Raw genomic sequence first — 19,041 nt, forward strand, 5'->3', positions numbered from 1 at the left:
TCTACATGAAGTTTCAAAATCTATTTTTAAGAAAATGGGAGGGGGCAGGGACGATTTCTTACCAGCTGAAAGGGCATCTCGCTAACGATGCACCCTCCTCTACATAATTATATATACAATCAAGTCTTCAATGCAATCACAAATTCGACATCTCAGGTTTATTTTTTCAATTCCTCCGACCATTGCTGGCGACCAAACCGGAATCACAATCGTGGCAAGGAAATGAGAGAGCTGGAGGGGTTCGATATGGGACATCCTCGCCGGCAATGAGCCCGGGTACGGTGCCGTGGTCCGGTGCGTTGCGCGGCAGGTGCAGCATTGTTTTGGCGGGGAAAAAACACCGCTGGATATGGTGATCGATAACGATAGAGATGGTCGTCTGTGACTTCGTACTGTTTTGGTACTCCATCATAATATTGATACTCTCCAGTCTGACTCAGTGCAATACGCATTGATGTACTGTCTTTGCATGTTAACATTTTAGTCCCAGATTTCCATTTTATCGCTATATGAGCCACAATACTCCATGAACACTTTGTCCATACCATGGTGTCAATACAGTCTTCCCTTTTTTGGTGAATATGAAATGGGACAGACAAAATAACAACTGGTTTTGTTGTTATTGTTCTCTTAATTCAACAATACTTATTGGGCGATTCCGTGAGATGTGTCCCGTACGACATATGACATTTAGCTATCTATTTCATCTAAACATTGACAATCTTTTGATATAACCATTATTTTTACTCATGGTTCGTTCTGGTATTACGAACACCATTAAATGGTTTGTCATTTCAACAGCTTTTTTGTTCATTCTTGGATGTAAATAATGTGGGAAAAACGCATGTGTCGCATTGCACGGAGTCGCCTAATAGTGATTTTACACTCTTAGAACGTATTTGTTTAATTCGACATATAATTAAATCTTCTGTCATTTTTGTATGTTCTATCTTACTTAATTCTGTTTCTATTGTTTTTGTTTCACAAGTGCGCCCGGAGCATTTTATTCCTGACCACTCGATTCGGCGCCTTACAAATCCAATATTATTATTATTATTGTTACTGTAAACAAAAATTCTCCAATTATTATTATTATTGTTGTTATTATAATCCCCCTCAAATTGTTATTATATTTATTATTGCTACTGTTATTATTGTAATTATTATTATTTGCTGACTGACCCAAGTATCACTTCAGTAACTATTGATTCAAGTATACTACGATAATACTGACGTATTAAGTGTGTCTCATCCGACCATTATAGGCATACAGTAAATGCCCCTAATGAAATTGAAGAAAACAATCTATGATTCAAAACGAGTCCTGCTAATGATTTCTGCTGCTTTTGCTCTGATTTTACATGCTGATGATATCACTATTTTTTCGTTTCTTTGCAGCAAAACGTAGAGGGCATGAGCAAGATGAAGATGGTAAGGTGCTCATTTTTTTAATTTAAATTTGAATTTTGATCGCATAAGTTTCTGTATCATCGTCCCAAACATCCATTCCCAATTTATGCTTAAATCTCCCCGTCGGTATCACACGTCTTTGTTTAAAATAATGTCATGCGAAAGAGATTCCTCAATGGAAACTGATAGAAATGACATAGATTTTCATAACTTTTCATGTATAGGCCTAAACGTGCAAGACAGTTTTGTACCTTGCGGTTACTTCATTCCGAGATGGAAAAGCGTCACAGCCTCTATAAACTATGACTTACTTCATTTTAATATGAATCCTTCCAATTTAATTGCAATTTGGTTTATATTATATAATCTTTTATTTTACATTGGCCTAATTCAATTACCTTATAGGTTGTGAAATTTTCAGCTAACGTATATATTTTTGTGAACGTTTAACGTTGCTATGTCTGACAATCATTTGACCAAAGTAGGTGAAGCGACATATCCATCGTGTTTGTAACTGTACTCATGCCTACATTGTTACTGTTACACTCCTTTATGATCCTAAAAAAGAACTAAACTAAAGTAAAAATATAAATGATAAAATAACATTTTCCCAATCTACATGTTTATCCTCAGATACAGACGAAACGACGACTATGCCGCCGGTTACAAAATATCACCCTCCTCACAGTAAGCCTTTCATACATTTCTGTCATTCATTCCAAGTTTTGTCTATGCAAGCCATTCATTATTGTTTGTCTTTCAAATATGTTTTATGAGTTTTTGCTTCGTCCAAAATAGATTTAGCCTTTGCACACGAGATATTATGTCAAATACAAAAATGAACACTTTCTTGATACTCCTTGCACTTTGAACTGACCCACAAGTTTCATTCCTTTTTTTTTCTCAGTTAGGATAAAGTCAGGGGATTCTAGAAAACCCATTTAAATCACGAAAAACAGATTGTTATTGACTTTGATAAAAGGACAAGTTATATCATTCCATTCTGTTTCCCCCACTGTAAAATATAATAAAAGTGTTCCCACACCGGGAATCGAACCCGGGCCGCGGCGGTGAGAGCGCCGAATCCTAACCACTAGACCATATGGGAGGACACATACTCAGAACTGATAAATGAATAAACTTTTAAAGGTACTATGTCCCATTTGCAGCCAACATCGGATTCTGTAGAACTTTGCAGGAATTATGAATATGTCACATAATTATGTCCCTTCTGTGAAATTTTAACGAAAGCAGTATAGTATTCAAATTATGCAATGAAACCCGTTTACTTTCTAGAATTCACTGTTAGACACTATTGAGTGACTGATTGACTTCATTTTTTCTTTGGTATTAATGAGCTGTTAAGGGTACCTGAGCATTTGTCTACATCGATAACCCACTTCTTGTAATGGCCAAAATTAAACTGATTGAATCTTTGATCAACACAAAACGTAAACCATTCGGTACAAGGGTCTGAAAATCAGACTATTTACTAAAAAAGGACCACAATCCATGAAGTCGATCCGACAACTAAAGGTCTTTATTTTCCAACAAAAGACATTCTCAAACCCTTTTGAAGGTAGTTCTAAAAAGTATTATCTTTCAAATGCCGTTGTGATTTAACTTTTTCATTTTTTGGTCTACAAATGGAACACAGAACCTTTGAAGAATGTCTCTTTTATTTTATCTCATGTCCAAGCGGGGTACCAAACGGATGATTGTAAAATTCCTCCTATGACGAAATTGGGTAGAATCAAGGAAAATGAAAAAGAAAAAGCAGGAAAAATAAGTGAAATGCTTGGAATCATGGTTCTCTTTAACCAATGGAGACGCAAGCGTGTGGAGTTGAAATAAAATAATATGCATGACATTTTACAGCTTGTAGAAACTTTTAGCGTTATACTAAAAATGTAACTTTTTCATCTATAGATTTTACTCAGATTGAAGGGGATGCCACAACTGACCTATTTTCACTGAATTTTCCTGGGAAATATCCGGAAAACACAACTTTTACTTGGTACGTTTCCGCTCCGGAGGGCTACAACATCTTGATTCACTTTAAAAGTAAGTCAGACATTCGATTAAGATCAAAAGAAAAATGTCTAAAGTACAGTGTACAGAGTCAGAATGTTTTTGTCCTACATGCCAATGGATACTGATGCCGAATTTATTGGAAGACTTAATGTCACTTTCACAATTATTTGAAACATTTTTGCCGGGATTCTTCCTCATGTCCTCGCCGGTTGTACGATACTTGCTCAGGACCTGCGAGTCTGCGACAATAATATTGCTCTGCCTTGTTTTCTTACCCTAAATGAATTCAAGTCTGGATCCAACAGGACCAACAGTATATACCTAACCCTCACCCTATCATTCTGACAAAATGAAGCTGGAGCCCCTGGCCCCCATTCCGTGAACGGAGGGATATCATGCGTGTTACCAAAATGTCCGTTAAAGGGGTACTTTTCACGCACCAAAGTCCGGCTCGTAGTACACAAAAATCCGGCCCGTATTGACTTTACACACCGGACTTTAGGGGGTGTTTTCAAAAGGACAGAACATGCATATGCGTACCCTAAATGAAACGAAGTGGGGGGGGGGGGGGGGGGGGGGGGGGGGGGGCTGGAGCTAATTCTGGACCACCGACCTAGCCTGCATCCACGTCCAGTGTCTCTGTTATGTAATTACGCATTTTGTGATTAAATTGAAATAAAAGCAATATTGAAATCATAATCACATTTCCTTTTCAGGATCGGTGCAATATGTTTTAAATATTATTTTGTTTCTTTATGTATTTATATATTTCCAACACATGGGATGGATGAGAGGTCCCCCCCAAAATAGTTTTAGATACAAATATTAGATAGAGTTAGTGTAGCCTATTCCAAAAATAGAAGGAAGAGAGAACCCCAAAACCAAAGTTGTGCTGGAAGCGTCAAGAATTTAAAAACAATAAGAAATTCCACGGCAGAAAATAAAATGTAGTTTTGGGGAAAACAATATTTGAATCATATAAATCGGAGATTAAAGTTTTGTTTGTTTGAATTGATTGTACCACAGATATGAGTTTCGAAGACGAATACGACTTTTTATACATCGGTTCGGGTCAGGTTCAACTCTATCCGGGTACGATGTTTCAGACACTAACCGGATTTGTCAATCCGGCGGATATCTTCTACCCGGGCAACGAGCTTTACTTCCATCTCAACTCGGATCCGTACGAGGCGCATTACGGATTCTGGATCCAGCTAACAACATTTAAAGGACCCGGTACGTGTAATTCGGATAGGATGCAAAATTTGCATTTATAATTTTTTCCTACTTAAAAACGTAAAACATGCTATAAAGTATAATAGAGTAAATGGTGAACTAGAAGTTGGATTGCAAATTTGGGAACATCCCGAGACACTGATCGCTCTTGAAACCGACTCGTGAACCCGTGGAAAAGTAGACCCGCATGAGAGTATCATGGGCTGTAGCTGCCACTTTTTGGGACCTGTTTAAATGACAATTCTTGTAATCATCACATCCTTACACACTAAAGAACTTCAACAGAATGCTGTGACCAAATGTGTCCCTCTTGAGGTTATTTGTTTTCTTCACATCCCATGTTTGAGTGGCGATATTTCTTTAATCATTTTCCATTATAGATGGAATGTACATTTTCATTCTTGTAACCCCTCCCAAACATGATTATTTTCACATCCTTTCCTCACGTATGTCATTTTCAAAGTCGAAACAAACGATCAAGTTCGAAGACGCCATATGTTATTCTTTGCCAGCTGCAGCTGTTCTTTCAAACTAGATTTTTTCGACCTGCTTAAACTGACATCGGTTCGTCTGTCTATCCATGGTGCTACAGAAATTTCTCTGGGCTAGTTTACAACAGGCATTAGCGAATCCAGGGTGCAAGGGGGACACGTGCCCTCGACAAGCCCGAATCTTGTATATAATGAGTACACACTAATTAATCAAGGAGAATGTGTCTCCCCCCCCCCCCCCCCCCCACAAAAAAAAAAAAAAAAAAAAAAAAAAAACGTTTCCTTAATTTTGTCATTGGTGTATTTTATTTTGATTTTTAAATGGTAAATAAAGGTTAAATAATTTCATGAGTTATTATATTTTTGAAATATATTTTAGACCCAAAATTCGATTTAGAACCTTTATTGTACCAGATTGATAGGGCTCGTGCCCCCCCCCCCCCCCCCCTCGCCTTACCGGCCAAAGAATCCGAGATCTGAAACTGTCAGAATGTAGTAAAATGAATTACTTATATTTCTGTTTGCAATACAACTGACTTTCGAATAAACATTTTTTCTTTCTCCAAACTACTGTAATAGTCACTAGTTCATGTAGTTAAAGGTGCGATAACTTAGAGAGAAAAATTATAAAAGGGTCATTTTACACCACGTACTATCCATGTATTACAATGTTAGTAGTGTAAATGGGCTTATCGAGGCAAAATTACACTGTCCAGACGGAGTCGCATGCTTCTGGGCCCTGTTTCATAAAACTTGTTATCAATAGCAAGTCACAATAAATGTTATAAACTGCTGAAATCGTGACATCTGATTGGACTAGGGCCAAGTTGTCATAGAAATTTAGCATTTTTAATTGATTTCAAGTTTTATGAAACAGGGCCAGAAAATGAAAACTCGTCTGTTGAGAGCAAGAAGAGCATCGATTAACATACCGTCTGTTTGGGAGCAAAAGGGCGTTAGCTCTGTGTAACATAATGCCTGTCTGGCTACAAACAGACAAAATAATGGAGAGTTAGCGGCCTACGACTGCCGACATGCGTATTACCTGTCTAAAAGTTGTTTACGCGTTGCGGAACAAATAAGATAAGAGGTAATTTCTAAAAAACAGTATTCTTCTTGTCTTTTTAAACAGATGATTTTACGTGTCCTGAGGGTAAACATATGTGTAAGTACACCCGGAGCTGCTTTGATGAAGAGGACAAATGCGATGGAGTGCTCAAATGTGAGGACGGGACCGATGAGGTGGGATGCGGTAAGTTGCCATGGTTATAATTTAATTTCCTTTACAATGCATACTTGACCACCGAAAAGGATGTATGTTTATGAAACAAAAACATGTGTAATTGTAACAAAATAAGCATAAAAGGAATATAATTAGGGTATCTCAGTCCACGGAGCCCCGGTAGGGTAATATGTAATAAGCCATGGTTACAATTTAATTTCCTTTACAACGTATGACGTTGTACTAAAACTTGACCACTGAAAAGGATGTATGTTAATAAAACAAAATAAGACATGTATGATTCTTACAAAATAAGCATAAGGAATATATATTTAAAGTATCTCAATCCATGGAGCACCTAGGATGATCAGCAATAACTTTTTTTTAGTCGTTCCCTTGATGTATAGGTGGTGGGAATGACTAAGTGATGTGAACAGCTTATAAGTCGAGGGAATGACTTCAAAAATGTACTGCATGTCATCTTAGGGTTAGGTTTCTTTTCAATCAATAACTTACACAGTGTATACATCTAAAAAAAACAGCTCTAAATATTTGGAAGGCAATTTTATCTCCATCAGGATAATTATGTGAGACGATTATATTCATTTTCGTATTTCTATGATATACAAACATACCTTGTAAACATGATTTTTAAGTTATTACCGATGTATGAATATCTGAATTTAATTATTTATCAACAAATATTCTTAAATTACAAATAAGTTTCATGATGATTGCTCTATGAGTTCAGATCAAATCAAATCATTTACTTTCCGACTATAAAAAACCCCAACATAATTTTTAACAATAAATTATAAATCATTATAATTCATAATAGTGGCGATATCATGAAAAGCACAAAGACCTTCTTTACAATTGATTACTTTTAAAATTGTCATTTAATAATTTAAAATCGTTTTAAATAGATGATTACAGCAAAAATATTTGAAAATAACTTTTTTACATAAAACAATACGTCATAATTTATTGTCACTCCTTTTGATCTGCACAGCGTGTCCCGACGCGTGGAGGGAGCGATGCGGTGATGGACACTGCCTCGTAAGAACTCAGATATGTAATCGTCGTGTGGCTTGTTTGGACGATGAAGTCAACTGTAGTAAGTATCCCGGGGGCGTATCTACTGTTTTATATCTAGGGGCGTATCCATGGCGTATCCAGTCAATTGAAGAAAAAAAGGGGGGGGGGACGTCATCCTTTCCGGACTGGTTGGGGTTTAATCCTCGTCAGACGAATGGGCAGGGGAGAGGATTAGGTCAGTGGCGGATCCAGGCCCCCCCCCCCACCCCGCTTATTCACCGGCTGGCTGTTTCGCCGCTAAATATTTTCTCACGAATTGGGCCCCCTCTTTGGCCCCCTCCCCTGCCGCCGGCTTGATCCGCCCCTGGATGAGGTATACTGAGCTATCCAGTGTGGCCTAGGCCCATGCAGTATACGAGGTGTCTTGATTTTTAGATGAGACTTTAAAAGGGGGGCGTTAATCGCTCTACCTCAAGTTGAATACGCCATCGAGTATCTGCCTAAAGATAGTCTTGATATGTATCATTATTGCAACATATGTTTTCCTTTTATGATATGTTTATTTTCGTACTTGTATTTATTAAAAAAAAGTATAAATTGCTGGGAATATTATAAAACAGTATAATTCAAGAAAGCAGAAAATGACGCGTTGGAGTTATAAAGGTCAGTTAATACGTTTTTGTCAAAGTTTAATATTTACATTGTATATCTTGTTACATATTAAGTGTTTTTCTAAAATCTTCGAAAAATGTCTAAATATATTCTTCTTTAAAAAAAAAAATCTAATTTAATATCGATTTTCATCTTAAGATATCCTTGAGCAGTCTCTTATTTTCATTCATAATCATCAGGGTTTTCTGAACAAACAGTCTTGTGAAATGTGTTCATCTTTTATTCTTACATTTCATTTCTTGATTAACAGCCTTCACCTGTGACAATGGCAAAACACTTCGACAATCTTTCGTTTGTGATGGATTTAACGATTGCATTGACAACTCGGACGAGGAACAAGATTGTGGTAATGAATGATAGAACTTTAAATCAAGACAAATAAGAACACTTTTACGATATTTTAAGTTTAATCTCTCTACATTGATAATACTTCGTTCATTAAATAAATCAGAGCTGAATTTAACAGTGATCTAATGTGGTATGCTAAGTTACAATTAAAAACATTTTTCACCAACAGTCCTGTTCAGGACTCCACACACTCAAGAAAGATTACCGAGAGTCCTTTTCGGGGCTCCCCAATCCTCCCTCTCTCTCACATGGTTCAACCGCAAGCCTACCGTATAACATTTTACTAGTTCGGAAATATCGACTTTTCGCTTACATTGCCATATAAAGGGTGAATACCAGTGGAGGAAGGAGGTGCTCTTTGGTAAGGCATTAATCCTTATTACCAGGTCCCTCGGAAAGGACATAAAGCCGTCAGTCCTCTGGTTGCTTACTAACAAGCATTTATTTATGCTTTCTTAGCAGTCAGGTAAAATAACCACTCCTATTACTACTATAAGCCAGCTGTCTTAACATGTTCACATCTAATGTAGATATGCTAATCATTATGTTATAGGTTTAAGCAGAATCTTTTTAGGCTAAGTAATATATCTGAATCCTGACAAAAAACAGCTGAAAACATTGGTGACTAATCACCAACTGTACACGTTTTTACCTAGAATCATGATTGGCTAATCATCGTTATGAAATATTTGTAACGGAATTGCGATTGGCTAAATATGAAGTTACTGCTATTTCTTTTGACAGTATCTACTGAATTCTGATTTATGATTTTTTTACTACAGGTACATGTATTATGAAGGGTTTTTAATTTTCCTTCCTATTAATTATCAGTATGTGGTATTCGTTTTCACAGCCTATATAATTTGTCTTATTTTAAAGTATAAGTGTTTTTATTTTTTTATTTCACAGAATGCCTGCCTTTCCAGTACACATGCGCAGACGGTAAATGTATACACATTAACAACAAGTGCAATGGAATTGCCGATTGTGCAGATGGAGATGACGAAGAAGATTGCAGTAAGTTAATTGTGACAAGCAAACAAAAACAAATGCACCAAACGGGGTCCAGATAACCTTCAAAAGCAGAACAAAAAATATCATTATTTTTGTGGTCACTGTTGGTGTTCATAATACAAACAATATCTCACGAGCAATACAATTGCTTATCGAGCATAAGGGATTATGTTTCAATCCCCCAGTCAATGACAGTATTTTGTTTGATGTGTCCGGCATCATGTGACCCACCGCCCCCCTCCCCGATCCGCTCATCATGGAAGTTGTAACAAAAGTAGGAAGATATGCAGGGGCATCGCTCTAGGGGGAGGGAGGCACCCCATATACTTATGCACAAATACCATTGTAAAATAATATTCTCTCATCATATATTACAAACGTTGAATGCTCCGGAGTTCACTAAAACAAGTTATACGAACAACACATTTGAGGAACGTTTATGTGGACATAACATATTTTCATTGTTATTGTTTTTAACATTATTTGTTGTAAGTCTTCAACTACGAATTTCTTATGAATTGGAGGAATAGTTATGTCAATAGATCATACCATATCATGGTTTTGCTTGTTATCATTAATATATTTGTTTGTTTTTTTATCTGTGAATTTCATCTGAACTATAGGAAAAGTATTGATAGTAATATCAATGTATTGTCTTACACGTATTGTATTTATTTTTCTTATTTTGATCTACCCCATCAGCTTGTGCGAGCTGGCAGTTTGAATGTACCGACTCGACCTGTATTCCAGGCTGGTTGACCTGTAACGGAAATGACGATTGTTCAGACGGAAGTGACGAACAAAATTGCCCAAGTGAGTACAAATATACCCGTTGCGTTGCATTTTGATTGCGTTATTTCTTGCGCGAATCAAGGAAATTAGTACATAAGCCAGTGATGCGTTGCAATGTTTGCACTGTATATATTTTGGAGAACACCATTTTAACGATGTCGGCTTTTGCAGGGCACGTCAAATACTGCGACGACTGGTGACGCAGCATTGCGTCAGCGGAAAGACGCATCATGTGCAACGGACAGTTTATACAGCAAACCAACCCTGGGAAAACATGAAAAATTACCTCTGTAGACAAGTGGCCTTTCTAGAGAGGTTCTACAAACACACATTTATTTCTATAAGGAGACACAATTCATGGCAACTATATGAGACAGGCATGGCTTTCTAGAGAGGTTCTACATACACACATTTATTTCTGTAAGGAGACAAATTCATGGAAACTATAGGAGACCGGCATTAAAGATGGCCTTCCTAGACAGGTTATACATGTACAAACACACATATATTTATCAAGGTGTGACCACTATAGCCAGGTGGCCTCAATAGCAAGGTTGGACTGTATATTGAGCCTTTCCGGTCCTTCCTTTTTCTTTCTTTTAGTCATTTTTTCCATTCTATTTTGTCTAGACAGTCCTCGTTGTTTGTTTGTAGGCTGGTTTGTTTTACTTTTGCCTCGTAAGCTTTTCTTTTCGAGATTGATGCTGTGTGAGGTTGTTTACTCCATTTATGTATGGTTGTGCATGGGAAGACAAGAAATTCAAATGGATGTTCTAAAATAGATCTTGCATTTTGGTGGTAATGCTGATTACTTCTGAGGCAAAAACCATGCACTCAGTGCATCTCAGTGCAATTTATGTCCAAATACTTGTTAGAAACTTGCATAAGATATTCATTTGGCAGCTGGATTTATGGCATTCATATCAATAAATAATATCACACAAATACAAAATTAATTAGGGTTTATTTACCCAGGGTAACAACATCAAGATTAATCCTGCTCTTCATCTGGGTATTGCAATCATTATTATCCCATCAATTGCCTGGTATCCATTTACACCCGGGTGAAAAAAAAGCACATATGGATTAACGTCTTGCCAAAATATGTTAGTGCCAGGCTGGGATTCGAACACTCGAACTTTTGATTGAGCCTTAGGTGAATGAACCACTTTATCGTGACACAGTGGCGGATCCAGGGGTGGAGGAGGGGACGCCCCCCCTGGGATAAAACGTTTAAAAAACGTTAGTTTTACCTTTTTTGGAGATGGTGCTCACTCCCCCCCCCCCCCCCCACTGAGCGAAAAATTGGCAAGTACCATTTTCAAATTTTGCCCCCCCCCCACCCTTTTAAAGAAATCCTGGATCCGCGCCTGTCATGACACCGTATGATGCTGTATGTGTATGAATGTTTATTGAATATCTTTTATTTCCCCTTTTTCTGTTTCTCGCTATTCTTCGTGTCAGCCTGCCCGGGAAGATACTATCGTTGTGCCGACCACCGATGCATCTCCCTAGATATGTTATGCGATGGCACACCAAATTGCGCCAATAACGAGGATGAGGAAAACTGCGGTGAGTGTTTTTATTTTGCAGCGACAGAAGATTGTTCATATGAAACTTATCTGATTGGTAGAGCTGATTAGAACAAATTCCCTGCTTAGACAACAAACATTATTTGCCTTGTGTGAGACTTTCGCCTCCAAACTAGAGCAGGGTTCTTTTAAGACGTCCGGCGGTAAAGTCTGTTACATGACAAAACCGTTGAGAAATATCAGCCGTCCCACAGCCTATCTTAGCTTGACCATGCCTGTGGAAAATCCGATGCCGACGAGCATAAATGGCGTATTTGAAGGTGAGACAAGGATGGGGGAGCTTTGCTCCTCCCTATTACATTTCCGACCAAGAAAGAAAAAAATATAAGGTTATGGAATGATTTGTAGGTTAATGATGGTAAGATTGCCCTTGGAAATGAGCGACGCACAGACGTTTTCCAGAAAAAAGCACTTCCAACTCGGTAGAATAACAGTGGTATTTAGCATTTGTTTTGGGGGTACCTGCTCCCCACAGAACTATATGCATTGCATAAACTCTGGTTGTATGGTCGAAAAAATAATAGGGAGGGGCAAAGTTTCCCCAGGCTAAGGTCTGTTTGGATATGTCTTTGAGCACCCCCACCCCGCCACCTCTGATAGCAGCGCACAAGAAAACCACACCCTCCGAATAGATTGTCCAATAAGAAAAAAGAAAGAAAGATAGAGTTAGAACGATAGCGAGAATGAGGGCCTTGGAGTGTGGCTAATAAGTTATTCTGTTAAGCATAGTTATTATAGTTCTTAGCTCCTTTTTCCCGTGTGCAAAGGAGTAATTTTGTGATGCATCAAGACAGTAACGGGATATTTAACTCAGTTGATCTTAGACGTTATTGTGCCCTTTTGACATTCCTGTCGTTTCGTAGAACCCACCTGCAGTCCAACCGAATTCACATGTCCAGACGGCACATGCGCAGTCAATCTCACAAGTTGTGACGTCATGACGACGACGACGACAAGAATGCCCTCGACAACGTTGGCGACGACGATGCGACCGCCTTCGACGATGATGCACGGAGTCATGACATCTGAACCTATGTCGATGAAAACTACAAAGACACCAGGTACAGTGTATGAGAAAGGGGGAAAGCCCGATCACAACGCCCTCTGAAAACTAAACATAACCCGATATCAATAGTCATGTCCATTAAAATATTGCATTAGCTATACATAATTTCTATCGGATGTCCAAACGGATATGGAAATTGCCCTTGAGCTGATATTTGTTTAAAACCGTGGTAAAAAAAAGATTTTCGATGAAAAGTCAGTTTTGCTACAGTATCTTACAATTTTATACTGATGAATTTTTTTCTATCATGTCAGATATTTGCTTCCAGCCAATTGATTATTTTTCCTTCATTGCGACGTATAGGCCCGAATTCACAAAGAAGGTTTGTCGACAAACCTCCTTTTGTTTCGACAAACCTCCTTTTGTTATTTACAAACCAGGTTTGTAAAAAAACGCGTCAAAATGCGTCATATGACGTACATAAACCTCGGTTTGTCGACAAACCTCCTTTGTGAATTCGGGCCAAGATGTTCAAGCAACACGAGCGTCACAAGGGTCGCATGCCCTGAGAAAATGTTTTGCCAAATGCGCATTATTGACTGAATATGTTTCAGACACTGAAGTATGCAATGGTGAATTTATGAGGCCCTTGCCTATCCCGCTCTTTTGAAACTCTGATGCCATATCTGAAGTTAACAAAAACATGTCCCTTAAGTGAGTAATTCATTAAAGTTGTCCATCCCCTCCTTTCCACACCATGGATCCGCTCTTGGTTATAATTATGTAACTATGCTTCCGTTTGTTCAACATTTTGTTTAATTTAGTAACAATTGACATTTTATTTTATTAAAATGAACAGGAAAGGAGTATATAAAATGATGTTATTTCCTGTAATTTGTTTTCTTCTTCAAACATAGTAATATGCGAAGATTCTGGTTTTGCGTGTAACAATGGAGACTGCATCAAGCAAGAATACCGCTGTGACGTCATAAAAGATTGTGATGATGGTGAAGATGAAGAAAACTGCGATCCTGCAGACATAACGAGTAAGCCAAAATAAAAAATTCCATTTATATGTGATCCCTAAAGTCCTTGGAGCCAACGTGGGTATGTTTTGTGTGGTACACATAGTTTTAATTTTTTTAAACGGATGTTCAATGCGGATTTTTTGTGTGTTCACAATCAAATTAAATGCACTGCCGATAGTAGCCACAAGTAACGTCTTTCAAAACGGGCAGTAGAAAACGCCGGAGTGACGAATGGCTCACGTTACCAACAAAACTTGAATGGTCACCTTTTTTTCATATAAAAGGCAAAATATTGTGTCAACCATATTATAGATAAGTACAAATAACTGTAACTATGGAATAGATAAATGGACGACATTAATTTGGTTGCTAGATACAAAATGAGAAAGAAAAGCTATGGTTGCTAGCTCTCGTGATTTCGCTTAGGTACAGAATTATCAACGTGATTATTACAAAATGAATATAACAGGTGATTATGTGGACTCCATAAATGGTGGACCAAATTTACTCATTCCGGCGGTTACGCAGCTTTTCGAGAAAAGAGCGTCCATTGATTTGAAATGATGTTGCTACATACATTGTAGTTGTATCGTGTCTTGAATATATAATTACTGAAACGAACTTGGGCGTTTTAAGCATCTGTGGGTAAAAGACAAATACACTATTACTTTTCACATTCAATGTAACGTCAAGGATTTTGCCGCTCAGGACGAAATAATTTGGAATACAAAACAAATTATCTGAACCATATTGAACCAACAATAATCATGATTATGTTGAATAATGAAAGTTGAATTAATCTCAAGGCCCTGTTGGCCTCTGGAAACAGGCATTACAGCATTTATGTGTTTCCTGTTATGTTTTTTACGTCTAATTTTCAGACAGTTGTGACGGTTTTGGACCGACGGATCGTTTTGTTTGCGATGGTCGCAGAGATTGCACCGACGGATCCGATGAAGACAACTGCCGTAAGAGATTGTTTCTTCATCTAACGTTATAGTTATTATTATTATTATTATATATATTTATTTTTTTTTTTGGGGGGGGGGAGGGAGTAAAATCTCTCTCTCTCTCTCTCTCTCTCTCTCTCTCTCTCTCTCTCTCTCTATATATATATATATATATATATATATATCTTTCGTTGATTCTTTATTCATTTTAGGGGTATAACATAAATACTTTTAGAAAATATAATTAGTATCTATTTGTTATTCGTTCTCACACTTTATTGCACAACACTCGATAATAACACTCATCTATCTTAACTTCATATGGTTACTAATAAAACATTTTGATGCCATTGCATCTTTTTTTTTTATGGTAAACCGTTCCAGCTAAATTTTAAAACTTTTCCTTAGACTCTATATTAACTACATGTTTAATAAAAGTTCAATACAACCGAAAATGAGTCTAATTAATCTGAATGGCTTCAATTTTGTGTAGATTGCGGTGACCGTCCCATCATGGATGCCAATATCATCATGGGTGCTGCAGTGACGACACGGGGTAAATGGCCCTGGCAGGCTGGGCTGATCCGTTCCAAGACCACACCCTTTTGCGGTGGTACCTTAATCAACAGAAAATGGGTTCTGACTGCCGCTCACTGTGTGTACGTAATTCATGAACATACTTCTGGGTGCTTCCGTGCACTTGGTCCCGGATGAAATTATGACGTCCATTTATGTCATTAATCAAATAATGAACACCTGCTTATAAGGATTATGATTTAAATGGTTCATTCAGGTATCACTAACATAGTCATATGGTCCCATCTAGATTTTTTTCTCGTATGAAATAATGGGAAAAGGACATAATGTGGTACGTGACACATCTCACGGAATCGCTCTTGTAAAGTTCTACTACGTCGTGTTGTGACATTTGCTACGCTAACTGAATTTCCAGCTTCAACCCTGGAACAAACGCTATACCTAACCTTATCCCTACCCCTTAACTTATCCTGAACATCCCAATCTAACCCTGACGCTGAAATCTACCCTAATATTCAATTGCGACCCCATCCCTGTATATTTTATAATATAAAGCCGTTGTCGCCGGAGCAAATATTGGATCACAATCATGTTGTATTAACCCTGTCAATACAGGATGCAGAAAGTACCTTAGGCGTTTAAAAAAAAACATGTTATATTGCCCCTTGAAACCGACCCCAAAATCTTGAAATCTACGGTCGGTTTTTTAAAAGAAAATAATGTTTAATGAATAAAAAGATATCTGTTAAAGCAAAATATTGAGAAATATCAGCCCAAAGAGGGAGGAGAAGAAGAAGAAGAAAAAAATTTCCGACCGACCGACCAATGTTTTGGCACCTACAGGGCAATACACAACATCTTTGTTTTGTTAGGCCTTATCTAAATTCAAAGGAACTTTGGGATGGTGATAACCAAGATTTCGTTCTCATTCTACACTATCTAGAGAGACTGGGAGGAGCTTTTACCAGATTTATGAGTAACCAAGTATTCAAGAATGATTTGGGATGCAATTAATGTTTTCCAATGATTAATGCCGATGGGCAAGCAAGTCCTGGGGGGTGTTTCACAAAGATCCTAAGTAGAACTTAACACTAAGTTGGACTTAAAAATTATGGACAGCCATTGGAGTCTTAAAATGAAGTATATTCAAAAGCAGAAATTCAAGTATTTTAGACTTTTTATAAATTCCGCATCCAGAACATGAAATCTCCTTGATGATAGAAAATATGAATGATTTGAATAAACACTTAATGCCTTTCAAACTTACTTTTACAAAATATTTTCAAAGATGCTAATGGCTTTCCATAATTTTTAAGTCCAACTTAGAGATAAGTTCAACTTAGGATCTTTGTGAAACACCCCCCTGATATAATAAGGAGAAGCCTTGTTATCATTCCCAAGGACTACCACGTACTGTCGTCTATGGGAAGTGGGAATTGGACCGAATTCTGCGATAAGCTTTTTGCGAAAAGGGCAGGGCTTCCATCAAAGGATGAAAACAAAACGGGTCCCATTTTTTGTTTGTATTTATTTATTTATTTATTTATTTCTATTTATTATTATTATTATTATTATTATTATTTTATTTTATTTATTTATTTATTTATTTTTTATTTTATTATTATTATTATTATTATTATTATTGTTATTAATATTTTTTTATTTTTTTTTTATTTTTTTTATTTATTATTATTATTATTATTATTTATTTATTTATTATTTTTTTTTTTTTTTTTTTGGGGGGGGGGGTCGCCTACAAACGCTTATGTATGTTAAACTATCAAATCTCGCTATTGAAACCAAGATACCCCTGTTCATTCAATTTAGATACCTCCATCACAAACTATTTTATGGTATCAATCTAAAATGTTTACAACGATCTGTCAATGGTGTTGATTGCAGTCTCCTTGTTGAACACGAAATATGCATATCGTACCTATTATAGCAGTCTGTTAAGTTTACATTAGGAATCGAATTGTTTTGAGCAATAACCCCAATGTAATTGTACATGTATTAAGTAAATGAAATAAGCATTGATCTCCTTTCCAGGGTCGGATTGCATGGTGGGAAAGTCTATCTCGGTATCACTAACTGGAAAACCGGCAGGGAAGACGGACAGACCATTCCGATTGAACGGATCTGGATCCATCCAAACTACAGCGGTGATCCGGCTCACCAAAATGATCTCGGAATGATCAAACTGAAGGAACCGGCTACCCTCAATAACTATGTCCAGCCAGCTTGTCTACCGCCGATGGACTACGTCATTGCTGACGGTACTTACGTCACAGCCACTGGCTGGGGATCCATCGTAGAGAGCAGTAAGTAAATTATTTTCTCGCCCTGTTATCTTTTCCAAGTTTGATTCGCCTACGTAGCGCATTTGTAATTTCAATTGTGTTCTTATCCGCATTAATCAAGCCTATGAGGGCAACTGACCCAAGTATTATAATTCAAAGCAATATTTTACTGCTCATTTTGCGTTTGACTTTTTTTTAAACGATGTCATTCACAATTGATGCGTCAAAGACCTCAGCATCCTACGTCGGAAAATTACACCTTGTCTGCAACGGGTATAACCCTAATGTGACGCAAGACCAACGGTAACTGGAACGTCACATTATCATGTTACCAAAGTTGGCCCAATAAGGACCGCATACCCATAGGCTTATAAAATATCACTGCCACTGGACCAACGTGAGTTCAATGGAACGAAGGACCAATAATATCCATATAATCTTATGCTGGATTTCAGGTGATAGTCCACCAGACCTACAGGAGATCCGTCTGCCGAAAGTTCCTCTGGAGTACTGCAGGAACCACTACTCACTAGAGCTGTTGGATAGTGTGGTTTGCGCTGGATACTCAAATGGATTTATTAGTACCTGTTTTGTAAGTCGGATACCGTATTTCATCGTAAAAAGTAGTTTGTTGCGTATCTTATTTCCTCATTATATACCATTTGCTACTTGAAGATGATTCCGTAAAACCAGCAAGGCAAATTTTCCCTTGTTTAGTCCAAGTAAACGGTAGAATATGTGAAATGTTTGAATTTAGGGTTCTGATGGTGTCAATACAGCATGACGTCATCGAGACGCCATTTTGTCACACTGAAGAGCCGAGTGCTCGGAAATTCTGAATGCAAATTTAAAGCAGGACATTAGTAGATTTAAATGCTACCTTGAACGTATCACTTTGCTCACAGTGAGCATAATAAAATGATCATGTGATCTTTACAAATGTGCCATTTTGTGATTTATATCCCATTATTTGTCATTTCTGTACCATGGTCGGTGTAATGCTTAGCTCAAACATGTGACCTTACACCCTAAAATGTTATTCATACAATAATTGCTTAAATTATGTCGGCCCTTCTGTAATGCAGGGTGATAGCGGAGGACCCCTGGTGTCTGACATCAATGGTACCTGGTATTCCATCGGGATGGTGTCGGCAGGAGAATCATGCGGTGGGCCATATAGGCCAAACATCTTTACGGGTACCGTTAGCAATCTGGACTTTATCATCAAGACTATGGAAGGGAATTGATAACTGCATAAGTTATAGTATTTAGTTCAGTATTGAATAGAACTACAAGTATGACTCATGCCTAAGTCTTTTACTTAGAGATTTATAATAATAATAGCTAGTTCTTGTATAGCGCTTTTCAGGA

At 37.5% G+C, this 19,041-nt stretch overlaps 1 protein-coding gene, 1 long non-coding RNA gene and 1 other non-coding gene across 3 annotated transcripts; 2 read left to right on the forward strand and 1 right to left on the reverse strand.

Moving 5' to 3' along the window:
- Positions 1–1,397: 1,397 nt before the first annotated feature.
- LOC115920048 lies at positions 1,398–4,674 on the forward strand. The gene is made up of 4 exons (XR_004062142.1): positions 1,398–1,431; positions 2,044–2,097; positions 3,340–3,474; positions 4,471–4,674. It is a non-coding gene; the product is annotated as an uncharacterized LOC115920048 (long non-coding RNA).
- TRNAE-CUC lies at positions 2,447–2,518 on the reverse strand. The gene has a single exon. It is a non-coding gene; the product is annotated as a tRNA-Glu (tRNA).
- A 1,635-nt stretch (positions 4,675–6,309) lies between the features above and the next one.
- LOC105442919 (atrial natriuretic peptide-converting enzyme-like) lies at positions 6,310–19,041 on the forward strand. The gene is made up of 13 exons (XM_030974969.1): positions 6,310–6,423; positions 7,406–7,510; positions 8,354–8,449; positions 9,361–9,468; positions 10,168–10,278; positions 11,722–11,829; positions 12,713–12,910; positions 13,773–13,901; positions 14,765–14,851; positions 15,327–15,492; positions 17,420–17,691; positions 18,126–18,262; positions 18,756–19,041. Exons 1-13 carry the CDS (start codon positions 6,333–6,335, stop codon positions 18,915–18,917), a joined length of 1,770 nt encoding a protein of 589 aa, XP_030830829.1. The 5' UTR covers positions 6,310–6,332; the 3' UTR covers positions 18,918–19,041.

The sequence above is a fragment of the Strongylocentrotus purpuratus genome, unplaced genomic scaffold, assembly GCF_000002235.5.
Source record: "Strongylocentrotus purpuratus isolate Spur 01 unplaced genomic scaffold, Spur_5.0 spur5_scaffold_7, whole genome shotgun sequence".
Classification (NCBI taxonomy): Eukaryota; Metazoa; Echinodermata; class Echinoidea; order Camarodonta; family Strongylocentrotidae; genus Strongylocentrotus; species Strongylocentrotus purpuratus.